This window comes from Lutjanus erythropterus, chromosome 12 (genome assembly GCF_056507025.1).
Source record: "Lutjanus erythropterus isolate fLutEry1 chromosome 12, fLutEry1.hap2, whole genome shotgun sequence".
Classification (NCBI taxonomy): domain Eukaryota; kingdom Metazoa; phylum Chordata; class Actinopteri; order Lutjaniformes; family Lutjanidae; genus Lutjanus; species Lutjanus erythropterus.
This window is the reverse complement of record NC_139328.1, coordinates 35,074,471-35,093,496: the sequence shown is the minus strand read 5'-3', so window position 1 is coordinate 35,093,496 and position 19,026 is coordinate 35,074,471. Positions and strand designations below refer to the sequence as shown.

At 41.1% G+C, this 19,026-nt stretch overlaps 1 protein-coding gene and 9 non-coding genes across 11 annotated transcripts; 7 read left to right on the top strand and 3 right to left on the bottom strand.

Annotated features, from left to right (window-relative positions):
• Positions 1-3,666: 3,666 nt before the first annotated feature.
• On the bottom strand, positions 3,667-3,738 carry trnag-ucc (transfer RNA glycine (anticodon UCC)). The gene has a single exon. It is a non-coding gene; the product is annotated as a tRNA-Gly (tRNA).
• Positions 3,739-4,120: 382 nt separating this feature from the next.
• trnav-aac (transfer RNA valine (anticodon AAC)) lies at positions 4,121-4,193 on the top strand. Its single transcript has one exon. It is a non-coding gene; the product is annotated as a tRNA-Val (tRNA).
• Positions 4,194-7,616: 3,423 nt separating this feature from the next.
• On the bottom strand, positions 7,617-9,918 carry LOC146318345 (zinc finger protein 862-like). Of its 2 annotated transcripts, none has more exons than XM_084732799.1 (7): positions 9,748-9,918; positions 9,487-9,671; positions 9,154-9,401; positions 8,826-9,077; positions 8,276-8,744; positions 8,032-8,178; positions 7,617-7,940 (listed from the first exon to the last, which is right to left on the bottom strand). In XM_084732799.1, exons 1-5 carry the CDS (start codon positions 9,876-9,878, stop codon positions 8,559-8,561), a joined length of 1,002 nt encoding a protein of 333 aa, XP_084588925.1. In that variant the 5' UTR covers positions 9,879-9,918; the 3' UTR covers positions 7,617-7,940; positions 8,032-8,178; positions 8,276-8,558. The 2 variants fall into 2 exon arrangements, with proteins under 2 accessions (XP_084588925.1, XP_084588926.1); XM_084732800.1 differs by having other exon boundaries at positions 7,617-7,934.
• A 1,825-nt stretch (positions 9,919-11,743) lies between these two features.
• trnav-cac (transfer RNA valine (anticodon CAC)) lies at positions 11,744-11,816 on the top strand. The gene has a single exon. It is a non-coding gene; the product is annotated as a tRNA-Val (tRNA).
• A 277-nt stretch (positions 11,817-12,093) lies between these two features.
• On the top strand, positions 12,094-12,166 carry trnav-aac (transfer RNA valine (anticodon AAC)). Its single transcript has one exon. It is a non-coding gene; the product is annotated as a tRNA-Val (tRNA).
• Positions 12,167-12,826: 660 nt separating this feature from the next.
• On the bottom strand, positions 12,827-12,899 carry trnak-cuu (transfer RNA lysine (anticodon CUU)). Its single transcript has one exon. It is a non-coding gene; the product is annotated as a tRNA-Lys (tRNA).
• A 1,111-nt stretch (positions 12,900-14,010) lies between these two features.
• trnan-guu (transfer RNA asparagine (anticodon GUU)) lies at positions 14,011-14,084 on the top strand. The gene has a single exon. It is a non-coding gene; the product is annotated as a tRNA-Asn (tRNA).
• Positions 14,085-14,587: 503 nt separating this feature from the next.
• On the top strand, positions 14,588-14,661 carry trnan-guu (transfer RNA asparagine (anticodon GUU)). The gene has a single exon. It is a non-coding gene; the product is annotated as a tRNA-Asn (tRNA).
• Positions 14,662-17,777: 3,116 nt separating this feature from the next.
• trnad-guc (transfer RNA aspartic acid (anticodon GUC)) lies at positions 17,778-17,849 on the top strand. The gene has a single exon. It is a non-coding gene; the product is annotated as a tRNA-Asp (tRNA).
• Positions 17,850-18,738: 889 nt separating this feature from the next.
• trnag-gcc (transfer RNA glycine (anticodon GCC)) lies at positions 18,739-18,809 on the top strand. The gene has a single exon. It is a non-coding gene; the product is annotated as a tRNA-Gly (tRNA).
• Positions 18,810-19,026: the final 217 nt, after the last annotated feature.

Genomic DNA, 19,026 nt, shown 5'->3' with positions numbered 1-19,026 from the left:
CCTAAGAAAGAGTTTAAGTGCTATTATTATTATTATTATTATTATTATTATTATTATCATTATTATTATTATTATTATTATTATTATTATTATTATTATTATTATTATTATCAGTAGTAGTTGTAGCAGTGGTGGGCAGTAACGAAGTACATTTACTTGAGTACTGTACTTAAGTACATTTTTTGAGTTTTTTTTGAGTACTCCACTACATTTCAGAGACAAATATTATACTTTTGACTCCACTACATGGTTGTTGTTACTTTTCATCTAAACAGAGCTTTGAAGTCAGCTGTTGCTGTTTTTCTTTTCTAAAATGCCATTGGTCACATGCTGTGTTCCTCACAGAAAGAAACCAATCACAGTAGCTCCTCTCAAATGGGACTGATGTAAAAGCAGAAATACGTCCAGACGCACTAACAAGCACAAGCAAACTCTCCCTCTTTCATTCAAACAAAAAGCAGTAATGGAGACGGCAGGAGAAAGATTAAATTAAATCTCAAGATGTTATTATAATTATTCATTATTCCAGGTAGCTTTTAAAGTTGGATTGTTTTATTGGGGTGAAAAATACCACATAATTCATGTATATATACTGCCTCTGAAGACAGAAAGAAATCTGAGTTATTTAACAGACTTGGAGAACTCCTTACAGTTAACTTCAATCTAATGTTATGATGTGATTTTAACTCAAGTAAAATTTTGACTGAGCAACTTTCACTTGTAGTTGAGTAATATTTGACCAGGAGTATCTATACTTGGACTCAAGTACTGGGGTTGAGTACTTTGTCCACCACTGAGTAGTAGTGATGTTAATATTTGTATTTATTTATTGTACTGTATATTTCAGTCCACATTTACTCTCTCCAGTTCCTTCACAGTTTTAGTTTTTTAACCTCATTCCCAATTATTCGAAGAGTACCTTTTACACCTGGACTCAAAACAGTTAGTACCTCCGTTCCACAGTCAGTCATATTTGAAATCCAAGTGGACTGATTACGCCACCTTGTGGTGTTGCCGTGTCGAATATAACAAAATAAATAATCCCAGTTTAATGATCCAGTTAAAAGACCTCAATGAAATTCCAAATTCCTCCTTATCTTTGGGTGAACAACTTGAACAATCATATATCTTCCAACCTGAACATATATGATTTGTCTAGATAAAATCATATTATCACAACTATATTTATTTCTTTGTGCTTTTCTGGTTTGAAATAATTCCCAAATGTCATTGATAACCAAATGAGATTTATTTTTTGCTTTATACTATGTTAAGTCTTTTTTCGTAATCATGCTAGTGAGTGAGAAGTAATTTAAAAAATGTAGAATTATATAACGTGTAAAACGAGCCCAAAAAATAGCGCAACTAAACAAATATTTAGTCATAATTACATACATTTAAATTTCACACCGCGCCAGTACCTGAACGCACCTCAAGTCATGTGTCGGTGAGGGATGCTGGGAACCGCGCAAGCAACCTGCGCAGTCATATAACCGCTAGCTAGAGTCCAGTGCGGGATAACACAGCTGAAGGTCATCGTGAAATAAGTGAACAGACTTTGTCCCAACCGGCTCTAGACGACTAGAAGTTGAGAATAAGCTCGGAGTAAGTTGTGTTAAGAAGTGTTTTCAGGAGTTTGTGACATCTAGCTACTGAATATAGAACGCAGGTACGTTACCTTACTTGACATTAGCGAGCTAATCAGCTAGCTAGCTAGCTAGTTAGGAGCGGAGCCTAGCAAACCTCGCCTAACTTAATGCTTCACCTTAGCTGACCGTTAACCGACGTTTTTTTTAAAAAACGTTTGTCATTATGTTGAGTATTTTTAGTAAGGACTCTAATTAAATTGACTAATTTAGCTCACTTATCAAAAGCATTCACAACGGAATTTTTCGGAAGTAGCTTAGAACTTTTACCAGTTGGGCTGTAGTCTACGTGCGGTTTTAATTAAGACATGAAGACACTGCAGGTAAAGAGTTATTTTATGGGGCTGATTTCGGATATCACCGATATCTTGGCGCAACATGAGTTGTTTTGTGAGTGCCTTTCTAACTTGAAAATAATAGGAGTAAGTACCCGAAAAGCTAAAAGTAAATTGCAGCTAAGACGTGTGCAGATAACTTTATTTGGTCTTGTAATATAACCATTCATGAGCATTGATTTGAAGAAAATTGTTAAATTAGCTTGTTGTAACTTTATCTTGTAAATACATCCATTAATCTGAAATTTTATAACTGTACCAGTATCTGAATGCGCCTCACATCAAGTGTATGTGAGGGAGATACTTGGATCTGAGTGGAACAACTGCGTATTTAAGCAGCTCTTTTGCCCTGTTCCAGTGGCTCCCTGTTGCTATATACATATGAAGAATGGGTATTACTTTAAACATTTTGAATTTTATGTATTAATTTGGAGGTTTAAAGTGATTCTTAGATTATTCTTACAAAAAATAATTTCGATATTTCTTCAATCAATATGTGTGTTTTAGCTTACACCCTTACCTGTAAAGACTAGTCATCAGTCTTAAGTATCCCTGGGCTAGCTTTAGGTGCTAAATTCCAAAAAAGTGAGACTTGCAGGAATATTGAGACTTTAATATTTGTGCATTCAGAAAGACTTATTTTTACTTTTAGCTGAAAATGGCTTTTTGGGGGTGTAAAGGTTACAGTGACAGTGCAAGTAAACTGTCAATTTAAGTATGCTGTACTAAGAACTATTTTTTGCTAGTCTGTTTGAGTTTGGAACATCTGCAGAGTTCGGAAAGGAACTCACATAATCTTAATGTGCTTGCTAGCTAATGGTGATGGTCCATGCTGCGGAGCCTATCAAACCTCAGCTTATGTTAACACCTCATGCTAGTTTATAGGTAACCAATGACGTTTTAAATTTTTGTCATAGTGTTAATAAGCTTGACTAATAACAAATGGGTTGACATTGTCTTGTTCTGAAGTTATATTGGGGAGTAATAGACAATGTAAATATTAAAAGTATAAATAATGGAAATATTTGCAGGATGTCAAAGAGGAATTATAGTATGTATGTGTTACAGTGAGAAAAGCATTGAAGTAAAGACCTCTTACATTGCACAGGATTAGTTAGATTTGTGACTGTAAATGTTGGGTAATGTCTGAAACTAACATGAATGTATTTTCTTGAAAATAACATGTTTTGGCTGAGCACAGAGAGGGATTGAAAATTCCAAGAGTACTTCACCCCAGGGCAAGCATCTAACGGGTGAGTAAACCGCTCAGGTTTTAGGCTATGTCAATTTCTCTGACATGTTTTAATGCTGTCATCAAGGTTTTGCTTTCTTGTTGTGTTACAACAGAGTTGTGTTCGTACTTAATCTGGTCCAATGCAGTCTATTATATGCTGGGGTACCAGCTGCAATGGGAAGTTATTTCCAGAACGGTGGTACCAAAAACATGTCAAGCCATGCTACCTTTACTATTATTGAAATAGCGCCAACTATAACTATAGCACTAGTAGTTTTGTGCACATGCTGTTAGTATTAATATTATACAATTTTGGCACTGCAAGTAGTGCTTATATGGAGTTTTTTAAATAGAGGTTAACCTACTGAAAAATAGGTGATTGACAGTAAGGTGAAATTTGACAAAAAACACTTACGTCCTGTGTGCATTGCAGTCAGAGGTGCTAAAGGTTTGCGTTGGCCGGGAATCGAACCCGGGTCAACTGCTTGGAAGGCAGCTATGCTAACCACTATACCACCAACGCTTGTTTTATGCATGTTGCATAACCTGTTAAGTCACAGAAATAGGGGGGTGCAGATATCTCTGTTTCACATCTCCAGCTTGCATTTAAAACTTATTAGAAAGTGGGTCCATTACTGTTTGGCTTTGAAGTTTTTATATGATTTTGTGTTTTCCTATAAATGATCCCTATATTTTCAATCAAATTTCAGTTGCAGTACATATATTTTGGCATTATGCTAACTTCCCAAGCCCCTCTCAAATCCTTGAAAAGAACATAGATGGAGTAGCCCTGTAACATAAAATATTGATGACGTAAATGCTTTGTACAATGGTGAAAGTGTAGTGTTGCCCACCAGACACTTGTATTTTCATATCAATGCTTGCAGAACTATGTGACTTCAAGGGTTTCCGTAGTGTAGTGGTTATCACGTTCGCCTAACACGCGAAAGGTCCCCGGTTCGAAACCGGGCGGAAACAAGTTTCTTCTTATTTTCTTTGTGTGCAACAGCTGTTTCTCACACACGCTCTTGTAACCACAAGGATGAACATGTCTCTAAATCTTGACCTGCTGGAGCATTGCCACTTAAGATTTTGATCTCATATGTAGTACTTGCTTATTTACGTTGAAATAATTCTAAGCTTAATTTGGTAAAATGATCTACTGTGACATGACTCCATATGTGGTGAAAAAAATCGATTATTAATTAACCGTGATTATGTTATGGACGAGTATGAATCGATTATTACATTTTCAAAAATCGATTATTTTTTGCATTATTTTATTTTGCAAAAATGTTTTCCTGCGTTTAGCGGAAGTTGAACGTCACGCGAGCGCGCCCAGTTCCAATTTGCAAGTGCATGCAGCTGCCAGAGCGAGTGAGCTGTACGAGCAGGTGTGTAAAATGGACGAGAAACAACAGGCAACCAACGAGCAACCAACTAGGGCTGCAACGGATCGCAGTTGATCCGTGTCCCGTACGGATCGCCCTCTGCAGTTCAGCACGCATGTGATCCGTGGACCACATGTGAGCGTCATAGTTTTACTGTCACTGTTACTTTTGTATAAGTTATAATACCTGAAATCTCAATGCAGAGTTGCAGTGAACAGACAGGACAGATGTTGCTGTGTGCAGCGCATCTGTGCGAAGAGCGACTGATTTTAAAGCTGTCACATCGCCTTGAGTGAAATCCAGACCATAACCTTTTTCACTGATGTAACTATGCTATCACCGAAGAAACAGATCATAAAACTGTGATGTTCATTGAAACTTTGGTGATATCAGCTGTCTTAACTTCTACACAGCTCCTCTCTGCTCACCGGTGCAGCTCTGTCTCACCCCGTCTGTGACACAGTGTGTCTGCTGATTGATTGATTGATTATGACTTCTAACCAATCAGATGTGCTGTGGTGTAGGCGGGACATTGAGGCAGACTATAGAGCGTAGTTGTGTATTATACTGTACAGTGTATAATGATCTAATATATGCATAGTATATACATAGTACAGCACTGTATAAGTTTTAAGTTTTTAATATATTACCATTATCATTACTATTATCATTATTATTACATTACATAACTATGGTGATAATTAGAGACAGACAAAGATCAAAGACAAATGCATTTTAAAAATAATTTAACCCTAATCCCAACACTTTTTTCTTTTTTGCACTACACAGGAAGTGCTTTGAGTTGTTACTCAAAAAGCGTTAATTAATTATTAATTAATTAATTCAGCAACTGACTGTTTTTTTAATGGTGCAATAACTTTGTGGTGTATTTTGGGTTACTGTTGGAAAAATGGAAAATCAATAATCGCTAATCGAGAACCGTTAATAATCGAAAATCGGTTGGTAATCGAATCGGGAACTCAATAATCATAATCGAATCGGATCGGGAGATCAGACAGATTAACCACCCCTACACAGCAAGTCAGTGATCAGTGTTTCAGTGACTCTCTGTGGATCAGTGAATAGTGTTTTATTTATGGCGGCCCGCCACATTAAAAACATCTGCACCACAACATAATTTTGTATTTTTGGAGCTGCGCACCTTTTTCGATCGTGTCTAGAAGGTAACTCTTTATTTGCACAACTCTCGCGAGATTTGTTTCCATTATTTCAACTAAAATAATCAAACTCGCACGATCTTTCGCAGGTCTAGGGTTCCCTTCTAAACACGACCCTCTCTGTCTCTGTGTCAAACTACAGACAGCAGGCTGTCTGTAAACAGCACGATGTTACACTCTGCAGTGTTTCACACAAAGACTGTATTTGTGTGGACAACCAGGTTTGGTTTGTCACCAATTTTGGCGTTTTTATTTTTTTAATCAGCCCGAGAGGACGACGGTATCAGTGATTGATTAGTGATCAGTCTGCCCTTCTCTCCTCCCTCACCTGTTCACTCTGCTGTGAGAAGGTCTGAAAGTTTCTCACAGAGAAACACAGACTCTCCTGTTTTACGTATAGGCCTCTTTATACAGTTGTTTAATTTTATAAGTGCATCTGGTTGGTGTCGATGTCATTAACCATCATGTTAGTTTCGACTGTTGTAATAAACTCTGTCATTAACAACAGTCTCCTTCACACGCAGCTTCTCTGCAGTTGGTCTGTGCGTTTCCTGATCAGCTAAACCAGCGCCGGAAAGACTAGAAAAGTTGCGCCAGTTAAAATAGAAGCGACCCGTAAAAAAATAAAATCTATTAATTTATTTAATTTATTGGTTATAGGTCCGGGTCCGTATAGGACAACGTCTGGATCTTGCAGATGACATTTTTCTGCTCAGCATCTGACTTTTTAAACCTGAACCACGTCCAAATCACGGAAGTAGCCCCTTTTTAGGGTTTTTTTGTTTTTTTACCAGCCCCTCCTTTTCTGCCATTACTGTGCTTGCGGCCTGTGCTTCACACAGAGGCAGGTGCGATGACGTCATCGACGGTATGACGGCAGAGCACAAATCTCTACCGTGGCCAAATTTATATAATTTCTACTGTCATACCGTGTATACCGCACAGTCCTACTTCAACAGTATGTGGAAATTGGGGACAGTGCCTAATGAATGGCAGACTGGGGTGGTGGTTCTCCTCTTTAAAAAAGGGGGAGGCATCACATTAATCAGTCACTCTGGGAAAGTCCGTTCTTAGGTGCTGGAAAGGAGGGTCAGGCTGAGAGTCAAACCTCAGATTGGAGAGTAATAATGCAGACCCCATCCTGGCTGTGGAACAATGGACCAGCTTTTCACTCTTGCAAGGAGCCTGGAGGGGGCCTGGGAGTATGCCCATCCAGTCTACATATGTTATGTGGATTTGGAGAAGGCGAATGCCCGGGTTCCCTGGAAGGTATTGTGGGAGGTGCTGTGGGTTCATGGCAGTAAGTGAGACTCTTACCTGGTGAGGGTTGGTTTCTTTCACGGTTGTGCCTTATCCCTGTTCCTATTTGAGATGATCATGGGCAGGATCTTAAGGCATAGTTGTGAAGGGTAGGGGTTGCAGTTCAGTGGGCTGAGGATTGCATTGCTACATTTTGCAGCAAATGATTTAGCCCTGATGGCATCATCAGTCTGTGACCTCCAGCACTCACTAGATTGGTTTGCAGCCAAGTGTGAAGAAACTGGGATGAGGATGAGCACCTGTAAATATGGCCATGGCACTCAACATGAAATCAGTGAATTGTCCCTTGCTGGAACTGCTACCTCTGCAACCCAACTTCAGATAGGTGATTGAAGAAGTGTTTGATCATCTGATTGCTGCAGCTCCCAGCTCTGCAACTCGTTCGACAAATGGCTCTACCAAACAAAAAATGTCAAATGGGACTCAATTACTGCAGGGTTTTTCCTGGCTCAAATTGAGGCAGAGGTGGTACCATCCTGACCATGCGCCATGATGTGCATGTATTCTGTAAATTCAACTGACTCACTTTCTTTTACAGGCAACATACTTTAAGTTAAGAGTTCCAATAAGAATATGACTATTATCATGTTAAAGCATTCATTTATTAAAACTATATACATACACAAATCAGGTGCCAACTTTAAATTGAAAGTACACTTTTATCCACACATCTCGCAACCAGACACAGAACATTTCAGCCTCCTCTTTTTCATTCTATAGAACCTCCTCATGCAATCCTTGTAGTCCAAGGCCTCCTGGTCTGGTCCATCAATGGCCACCTTACAACAGACATCCAAGTGCCTCTCCTTCAGTCTGTTGCGCAGAGGTGTCTTCACCTTAAACAAAACAGTTCATCATGCATTAAGTATTTTTGTATTTATTCTGATACAGACATGAAGAGTGATAGTGTTTTCAATCATATATTACAATTTTGAGTGCAGAGAAGAGCCTCTCCACATCTGCAGTCTGGACAGGGGCTGTGAGGGCGATAGCAGCTGCAAGGCTTAGGGTGGAATACAGCTCAGCAGATTCTGCAGATACAAGCCACAGAAGCACCTCCTCCAGGGATTTGGTCTGAATAAAAGCAGTGAAAACAAAGATGAATGAAATTATTCAGTAAAACCAGACTGTTGTGGTGGTGATACAGTTAATGTAACTTAATATATAGTACCTTCAGATCAGGACTCCCCACTCTCAGTCTGTATGAGCTCCACTCAGACAACAGGTCAGACTCCCTCAGTCTTGGAAACTCCTCAGCCAGTGTCCTCATCTCAGCATCCCCATACTCTGTACTAGAGTTTGACAAAATTTGTCTGGGAGAGAACACATTGAAGACAGACAAACTGCCGGTGTTTGGGAATCTGTTGTCGATGTTCTTAGTCAGTGCAGTCGGAAATGGCTCCATCACCTGTAGAAGATGTTAAAAAAAAGGTAAAACAGTCCTTCCGTCCACATTACACAAATACATTCTTAATACATACAGTGTTCTTGAAGCTCTCCCACACATCATCCTGGAAATATGCAGGGACCTCTTCCTGCAGAGGCTTCAGACCAGCATCAGACTGGAGCCATGCCTGCCAGCAGTCTTTGACCATGTTGCTCTCTTTCAGCTGTGCCAGTGATGATTTCAGCACTGTGACCTGAGATAAAACACAACAGCTTTGCTAGTAACAGCATTTCAATTAACAGAAAACCCAAGGACTATGGTACTGATCTCATACCTCCTGCTCCACCTGAGAGAAAAAAAGGTTTCTCTTTTGAAAAACCAAAAACTGCCGGTGGATCTTTTCATGCACAAGTTGCATTAGGCACAGGGCAGGGGGGAAGAACTTGTCCTTTACAAAGGAATACAGTCCTTGTGCAGTTGGCTCATTCCGGGCTTGGAGTGAGAGGTCTGCGATGAGAGCAGGCAGAATTCGACGCATCACATCCGTTGCTTCCTTATTAGATTCCCATCTGGTAGCGTTTCCTCCCTACAAAAAATTATTTAGTAAATGACAAAAAAAAGCAAAAATGGATCTGAATAATCTAGCACTGAATATTGCTAACCTGCAGTTTGATTTGGGGGAGTTCAAAAAGCCTCTCCATGTCCTTGAGACTGCTGGTCCTATTACTGGAGGCCTGGTAGAACCAGAAGATAGCTCCAACAGTCCTGGCATATTTAGTGAGGTAATGAACTGCCCTCTGCCCCTTAATGCAGTCTGACACTGCCAGATTGAGACGATGTGCCACGCAGTGTACGGTTATCAGGCCAGGGAATGAGTCTTGGAGTCTCTTCCCAACTCCAGCTTTTCTCCCTAAAATAATAAAAAAAAACCAATAACTCTGTCAATCTTATAAAATGTTAACTAAAAGGTAAATGCAAAAAAAAGGAAAATTCACCTATCATTACTGCAGCGCCGTCACTTGCAAAGGAGGCTAGCTTGTCGGTTGGCAGCATTTTGTCATCTCTGATGACTCGCAGGATGCTGTCATACAGAGTTGCAGCATCCCCAGCAGACACTCCACCCAAATGCAGCACCCTGGTTTGGACTACAGTGCTTCCCACATGGTTGGGTCCTAAAAAGCTAAACATAAAAAATCTCTCTTAGTTGAAGTAATTTTTAATACACAATTTTATTTAATTGTACAAAGTAATGTTACCTCACAACTAGACCCAGTTGCTTTGTGACAGAGATGTCAGTGGTCTCGTCAACCATTAATCCCCACACTGGGGATTTTGACAACTCTGCCACCAACTGGTCATCCAAAATCTGGCCAATGACCTCTACCATCTCATCAATTATATGGCTGCTTGTGTATTTGGTGTTGGCACTGACCTGGGGGCAAAACAGACAGTAATTAAGTTGGCCTACTTCATTTTAAAACAATTATGTGAAAAACATTGAATATACAATTATGTAATAATATAACTTAAGAATTTACATTCAAACCATCAAAATAAGCACAGCCTAAGCGCTTGCATAAGAGAATGATGGGCTCATAGCTTGTGTGGTGGGGCCACTTTTGCTTGAGACACTCACAGATGATTTTGAAGCAGCCTTCAAGCGCTCTGTGGTCCATGTCCACCTGTGCTGCAATAGCACGCTGCAGTGTCCTATTTCTTAAACTAAACTAACTAATCTATCTAAACTATATTATTTTAGTTTTTGTAACTTTATTAGCTGAGTGTTTTTAGGTACTACCATATTTAATATACTTCTCCTTCTCTTCTGCTGCTTTGTGAATGGCCGTCACCTCATGTCTTTTTAATGTGTCCAGCCTGTACTTGGTTGATGGCTGTCTCACTAGGGAGGCAGCAATTGCCTGCTGTGTTGGGGCACAGTGCTTTTGGCATAGATAACAGTGCATGCCTTCCTCAGTATGCCTGAGCCAGGTAAATTGATTTAGCCACTGCTTGTCAAAGCCACTGGCTCTGTGTTTTTGAGAAGATCTGGAAAGAGGAATAAAAAATAATGTTTCAATCACGTACACGTTGGCTTTGCGTTGTTATGCTCCTAATTGGAAACGGATTTAAGTACCCTCGCCTCGCCGACTCATCCTGTCCTGCATTCTGACCCTCGCTATCACCAGTCCCTTGTGAAGTACTTTCAGACCTGACACAAATTTCCACGTTGTCACCACCATGGATTATTACATTTTAACTGCCTGTTACGTTAATTTCTCTGCTCTGTTTCACCTGGACTCTTGACTTTACTCCTCGCAAGGTCGCTTTTTAAAGTAGTGGCTGATTTTGCCTGCCATATCTGCAAAGCTAAAAATCATAAACGTTACTCTGACACGGAGGAAACTTTTTTTTAAATAAACACGACATGCTTGGATGCAAAAAAACAAGCAATATTTACCTGTTTGTACCATCCGCCAGGGAAAATCACGACGCCGATAGCACCAACTAGCGGGAAAAAAGTGGAAAAAACATGATTCGATCTGTTTCTTCTTCGGTAGTTGCTTCAGGTCTTTCGGGTGCACTGCTGTTGATATAGCGCCTCCATAGTGGCGCAACGCTGCAACTGCAGTTAAAATACGTAGCTGCCGCAGAGGGATATCAATCGCTCAATCAACACAGCTGGAGCTTTACGCTGTGTTGAGCGATATCAATCGCTCTGGCTGGGGGCGGCACAAAATTAGCTGGAGGCGGCCGCCACGCAATTTTGAACGCAGGAAAAACCCTGTACTGCCATTTTTGGATTGAAAAAGATGACCGAACCAAATTATGAGAAAACCTGTGAGCTCTGGACAAACAGTAGACATAGGATACTTTATAGGTTAATGCTTTTTTTAAGGTTCAATTGCATAGACTAGATGCATACACTGGATGCTTTATACTGACATGCTGCTTAAAACATTGATGTCATACTATTATTGCGAAATAATTCAGTTTTATTGTAGACACTGTATAGGTTTTGTTTCAGCTTGAAAACTCTTCTCTTTGCTCCTCACTATATTCTTTATCTTTCTCCATTTTGCAGTATGTGCCATCAAATCACTTCTTCACGTCATATAGCAACAGCATATTTGTGTTGTGATTAATCATTTGTCTGAAATACAGTATGCTGTATGAAAGGGAAAACTGACCAGGAAAGCTGTAGTGTTCATTGTAACAGTTACTTTAACTCTGTGGATTTGGTGGTTGGTATAAGTTTCCGTAGTGTAGTGGTTATCACGTTCGCCTCACACGCGAAAGGTCCCCGGTTCGAAACCGGGCGGAAACAGTTCTTGGTTTTGCTCCCTGTCTCTGTGCTTGCTCACAGTTGCCTCTGTAAACTGTTGCTTGCATTCATGAAACACATGCTGCTTTGTCTAGTGGGAGGGGCTCAGAACAGAAAACAAAACCTCAGGTGAGACTCCTCAGATAAGACCCAAAAATTCAACCATTTTTAAGCCACTGCAGTTTGAATCTACATGATTTTCATTTTGTGTCCAAAATAATTAGTGAGACGGTGATTATATAGTTCAACTTCTTGTGTGATGGATAGGTGAATTGAAGGAGTTTCCGTAGTGTAGTGGTTATCACGTTCGCCTAACACGCGAAAGGTCCCCGGTTCGAAACCGGGCGGAAACAATTATTTTCTTCTTTATGTTGTTGGACAGCTATCACCAGAGGTGTGGACTCAAGTCACATGACTTGGACTCGAGTCATGTATTTGATGACTTTAGACTCAACTTGAAAAAATGATAGTAATAAGTTTCCAAAAAAAGGAAATACTCAAATAAAGTACAGATACTCAAAAAATGTACTTAAGTACAGCACTCAAGTAAATGTACTTCACTACTGTCCACCACTGCTCAGAGGACAATATTTTATTAAAGACATAAACTATTATTAATAGTTATACTAAATAAATAAACAGATGCATATAAATGACGACGTGTACATTTAATATATTATTACTTTGTTGTTAAAATGACTCAAAAGGACTCAAAACTCAAAGTGTAGGACTTGCGACTTGACTCGGGACTTGCCTGTCTTGACTTGGGACTTGACTCGGGACTTGCCTGTCTTGACTTGGGACCTGACTCTGGACTTGAGAGCAAAGACTTGAGACTTGCAAAGCAATGACTTGGTCCCACCTCTGGCTATCATATCCTCTTGTTGCACACGAATGAGCATGATTCTAAATCACAGCCTTTTAGAGTGTTGGTAGGTATAATGTTATTCTCTTATAGCATATGGCTACATACTGGTAAGAATCTTAGATATATTTCTGCACAAAAGTAGTAGCGCCCAACGTGGGGCTCGAACCCACGACCCTGAGATTAAGAGTCTCATGCTCTACCGACTGAGCTAGCCGGGCTATGAATGGCAATGAAAAAATGCATCCTTTAGTCCGTACCCTAACAATGTCCTTGCTTTGATGAAACCCATTTTGTGGATTAATGTCAGCTTTTTTGCATAGCTTCTTCTTGCTACATCTTGTGTGTTTAGCTTAATGAAGTTATATATGTGAATAAAATTCACTACACATCCAGACTTGCACACACCCCCACTGTCCCCAGTGCTTTCTCCCTCCCCCCTCAATCCTCCCTCGTAAGCTCATTAGGCTTAAAAAAACACACACTTGACATGCCTTTCCTTGTCCAAGATGACAAGCACCCTCCCCTGCCTGACTTTAGCCCTTCTTTAAACAGAGGCCTCACAGTGCTGCTGTAACAAAGGCTTGTCATTATGCTGCCTTTGCTGTTTTACACTGAACCAAACAACGCAGTTCTAATACCACCGTGGTGTGCAATTTTAGACAGCATGCTGGTATTGTGGAAGTGAAATAGGCATGCCAAAATAACAGCACTAGTATCAACTAGTGATTTTTTAATCACACATAGAGCTGATAACAAGAGCCCAACCAGTACATTGGCCAGTGTAACACTACTTGAACATAATTGATGCCAGTAGGCTGAGGGGAATCCTGGGATGCAGTGGTGCTGAGGAAGTGCAAGATTTTCATATTTATCAAGTTCCTTAGCCAGGGTTTGGAGGCCACTTCTGGGCCACTGAAAGAGCTGCTTTTTAATTTCCTCATTTGGGGGCTTTTATACATATACATAGGAGTGTGAAAGTTGGACTCAGAAATGCAGCCCTGGATAGTGAGCAAGTTGTTCATATGATTTAATAACAAGAAACATCAGAGCAGTCCAGCAAAGACAAACAAATACAAAAGGGGAGACAGGAAAATCAAAGTCCAGAAGACCAACAATAATCCAAAGAACTTGAAGGGAAAAAACACCAGAGGAAGATCCATAAAAATTAAGGTGTCACATTATTGACCTTATTAAAACATTCTACTACTTTAGTTTTCTGTGCTTTGGTAGAAACATACTGAGCCATGATTCCAAAACCAAGGCATGTACAGAACCATGAATTCTGGGTACCATGAAAAAAAAAATCTATATGCAAAAGCATTTGTGGCAGTCTCTGTGGCGCAATCGGTTAGCGCGTTCGGCTGTTAACCGAAAGGTTGGTGGTTCGAGCCCACCCAGGGACGCGTTCTCTTTTGTTCCTACTATTTGTTTTAGGATTGAGGATTCCATTAGGCCAGTGTTTCTCAAATCTAAAACATGCAGGGCAGAAGTACTTGAGGACCAGGGTTGAGAAACACTGCATTAGGCCATGGAAATATCATTACACTACTGTAATTTCCTTTGTGGTGGAAAAGGATCAGTACACAGTCACACAGAAAGTGTAAAAGGAACTGATAATGAGTCAAGAATCTAAATCTGTCTTATGGGGTTAGGAGACAAAAGAGGTTGGGTCAGAATGGACCTGAAGTGCTTATTGGGAGAGTCAGGATGTGATTGTGTTATCAGAAGTTGTTCTTCCAAAGGGAGAATAGCTGAACACTGAACACTTCTAGGTAAAAATTCTGTCCGAGATCAATTTGAATATATAAGCAAATATATAAATATAAATATAAGCAATCCTTTTTTCTGCATGGATTGAGTTGCGACAACTAGACAAGGCTTTCACCTGTGTGAAAAAGGTGTGTCTGTCTCTGTGGCGCAATCGGTTAGCGCGTTCGGCTGTTAACCGAAAGGTTGGTGGTTCGAGCCCACCCAGGGACGGGTAAAAAATTTATTTTCTCTGAAGGAATGCTGTTGGGAATGTATGACAACAGGTTCAGTTTCCAGAATACTTAACCCTTTTAACCCTATTTAATTGTATGCATCAAAATCCCGCCTGGATTTATTTTGTTCCTTTGACTGTACAAATGTCAGAAAATGTCCCAGGAGTAAGTGCTTTTGCCCCTTTTACCAGGATGAGTTCAGCTTTCAATATCTGGCAGTTTTTTACACAGGCCCACACCACGCTCCTCACACTGCCAGGGTGTGCTCCTTTTGCACAGAGTGCACTTTCGGCACCCCGCTGTGGCTTTCTGTTGTTTCCCCAGGTTATCGGGATTGGCAGTGGGGACAGGGAAGTGGTCGTGGACAGGCGTCTTCTTCGGCTTGCATGCCACTGTAACTCCCAGCAGTTGGGCACACAGCTCCTCTTGGAAGGCCTGGCGGGTCATAGGCCTCTCCTGCACCTGGCTGACACGCTCCTTGTGTACGATGAAGCTGTTCCCATGTAACGATTGTACTCTCCCACTGCTGTGGGTCTGGGGATGGGGACCCTCTGGAACTGCCCGTCACCTAGATAGAGAGATAGAGAGATAGAGAGATGAAGAGAGATTAGTTGTAGCATAGGCTATGGTAAGTATTCATAACTCATATTCATAACTCTATAGATAACATAACTCAGGTGAGTGACTAGGTAAGTGTTTTCTCCTTCACAGGTTCAGGTAAGTATATTCAGGCTAAGTGGTTTCTTAGATAGGCTATGGTAAGTATTCATGCCTCAGTAGATGACAAAACACACAATATGGGTCATATGTAGACTTGCACCGATTAATCGGCAATGCTCGGAATCGGGCCGGTTTTCACGTGACCGGCCCTGACCGGTGACCGGCCGGTCAGCGTCACAAATCCGGTTCTGTGCCCATCATTGTCACACACGTTCTGCACGATGGTCACGTCATGCGCGCAGCAGACAAACTGACCGTGACGTCAACACAGCGCTGATAACAGCTACACACTCAGACACACGTCTGCTTGAAGATGGTGTCAGAGACAGATTCCAAGAACAGGATAAAGAAAAGACAGACAGTCTACAACGAGACAGAGCAGCTGACAATGTCGCAAAACAGTCGTAAACTCTCTCGCACTTCAGGCTAATGCTAGCAAGCTAGCAGCAGACTGCTGTTAACAGAAGGACAGTTCAAATCTCACCTCCTGTTCTGGCTGAAGAATAAACAACCTGTGTTGATGCGTCTCCTCAGACATTTTCTCATCCAGACTCGTTTAACTTCTGTGTTTGTTTATCTCATGGCAAAGTTTTACTTCAAACTGTTGCACCGCGTTAGTCTCCGGTTGCAAAAATGTTTGTGAATGCTGTCAATTACAGTTCTTAGAAAGACTGAAAATCGGAACCGGCCAAAATCGGAATCGGTAGGTCAGACCCCCCCCCCCCCCCCCCCCCAGAAATCGGAAATCGGAATCGGCTAAGAAAGTTGAAATCGGTGCAAGTCTAGTCATATGGCTTACACACACACACACACACACACACACACACACACACACACACACACACACACACACACACACACACACACACATCCTACAGCATCCTACAAATTATTGAGACATGAGATAACATGTAATTGTATTCATCCTCAATTCTTGTGGTAGATTTTGTTACAAGACCACACAAACTACACAGTTTACAAGCTAACAATACTGTCCCAGCCAGTGGCAGTTCACTGCAGTGCAGGGTGGCCATAAGCGCCAAGGGGAGTTTGACATCCCAATCATTGCCATTGCTGCTAACACACTTCTTGAGCATGCTAACCATGGTCCAGCTGGCACATTCAGCTTTGCTGGATCACTGGAGATGGTGATGGATGTATAGTTCAACATCCACTCTCATGATGCCATACAGTTTAGTCATGACGCTCAAGATGAAAGGAGGGCTATGATCCAAATTAATAGAGGGGTAGCCCCCAGTGGCTGAATACATGGTTCAGCAATAGAACTGCAGTTGTCATAGCCATGTCGTTGGAAGGCATTCAATCTACTTGGTAGAAGTACAAGTGATGTTGGGAGGTATTTGAGAGGTATTTGTTACCTCTACCCCCTGCCCCGACACCCAGTCTAGAACTAGCAACAGACCCCTTCATATCGATCAAATCTGCATCACTGGGTTCATGGCCCATTCAAAGGGCTTGCATGCAGGCCTGAGTGTCCTCTTCTTGTTGTCTTGCTCGCTGACAGGTAATGGTACTAATCTGACATGACTGACATGATGGCTGTGTCATTAACATCCTTGTTGAGATAAGAGGTTTAGGAGTAACCCTTGACCTTCCTCCAGTACATTGTCATTTCTCAGTCCATCACAAGTTGGTTGCCAACCAAGAAGAGTTGAAAGTGTTTCACTTCCGTGTTCCAGGTGTTTTTCATGCAGTTTTCATGCTTGTAGCAGCTGTATCAACTTGTAGGCAGCCAAAGGAATTATGTACTGTGTACAAATGTTGGTGGTGCTTTTGGATCAGTGAAGGTCCATGTGGAGGTTGGTGACTCCACAGTCATCAGAGTCCCTTGAGGAGATTGGTTGGAAATCGAGGACCTCTTTGGTCCTCTATTGTCAGAGTATCTACTTTTGCAAGGTGCTGATCAGTCTTGGACTTGAAGCCTCAGGTAAGGTTCCTCTGATGGGGCATGTGTCTCATCGCCACCTGAGGTCATGTTTGTAGACTTGTAGAGTACAAGAGCACACACGTCATCATTGGTTGTCATGTCATCTTCAGTACCCAGGGCTCTGCCACAGTTTGCTTTATTTTGTAGTGTTTCATGACATATAAAGGTAATAATTTAAAAAGAGAAAAGAGAGAGTAAAGAGGCTGCTGACAGATGGTTGATATATGCTACTAGGGCCTTTGGTTTGTCATTGAATGTGTGAGCATTATAGTACCAAAATTGAAAAAAAAAAAAAAATCTGTATTGTGTAGAGATTGTGTAGAGCATCCTAATCCTACTGACAGCTATGAATGGACGTCTCATCCATGATGTCAGCCAAGAATTGTGAGGCCTAGGAATGTGGAAGTTTGTCCTACATTAAGGGTGCTGATTAGAGGTGATCTCACTCCTCGTTAGTATAGTGGTGAGTATCCCCGCCTGTCACGCGGGAGACCGGGGTTCGATTCCCCGACGGGGAGAGTAATTCTTTTCCACTCCATTGTACAGAATCATTGTCTCACTTAATGAGCTTCTCCACTGGCACTTTTGGCTGTGCTGAAATGCGTGTTCATTACCACTTTTATCACCTCTAGCTGTGTTGAGTCGTGCCTGTGATGGACCTACTCTAGAGTGGGGCCAAAGAGAGCCAGATACACCTCCAAGCAGGCTGTGGTAAAGTCTTGCTTATCATGGCAAAACCATGACAACCCTGCCTTTTTCCCTCAAACAAATGGATATGATACTCAACTCATGACTGTGTGGGACGGCAGAGAAACACTTTTTAAAAGTGTCTGTGGCTGTGTGTTCAGCTCTCAGCTCTTCAGAAGCTAATCTTGTTGGTTTGAAGTTAAATTTCTCTTCTGTGTCACTGTTTTTATGTACAGATATTGGCTGTATTTTTACATTTTGGCTTTAAGCTTTATAAAAGTTACGTTAAGATGCTGCTGAAGTAAGCTAATAAAAACCGAAAATGTCATGGTTTGGCTGCTTTATAATTGAAGCTTTTGAATAATACAGTAATGTGGAACTTTTGTTGTGAAGAATTTAAGGGAAGTTCAGTGTTTATTCACCATTTTACATCTGCTTGACTCAAGCTAAGCTGTTTATATTCATGAGACACCTTCAATTGAGTAGACCTCTTGTAATGGGAAAGCAAATCCTTCCTATGCTGGGCTGACATGCCAAGGCACACCGACTCATGGAACGTCAGCACATGTATGGAAAAGGGGTATTTAAGCACAGCTTAAAGCTAATACATGCCGTGCTTTTCATTCACATTTTCCTCCTTTCTTGCTTAAGTAACAAGCTGTTTGAAATCCTCCTGAACCACGAGAAAGGATCTGCCGTGAATCACCATCACAATTGTGAGCATTGGTGGTTCAGTGGTAGAATTCTCGCCTGCCACGCGGGAGGCCCGGGTTCGATTCCCGGCCAATGCAGCTGTTTTGTAAATACTTACTCTTATACTAATATGGCAGATGTGCTCAAGACTTTATTAGTATATTGATAACAGCTTTCAAATACCAAACAGCTACAGCTGTCAACCTCACCTTTTAAACACATGATGTAAGAACCACAAAAGCTGTGACCCTTGACCAATGGTCATGATCAGCTTACCTATTTAACATTAACGGTGTATTGTTTAACTTCCAAAGC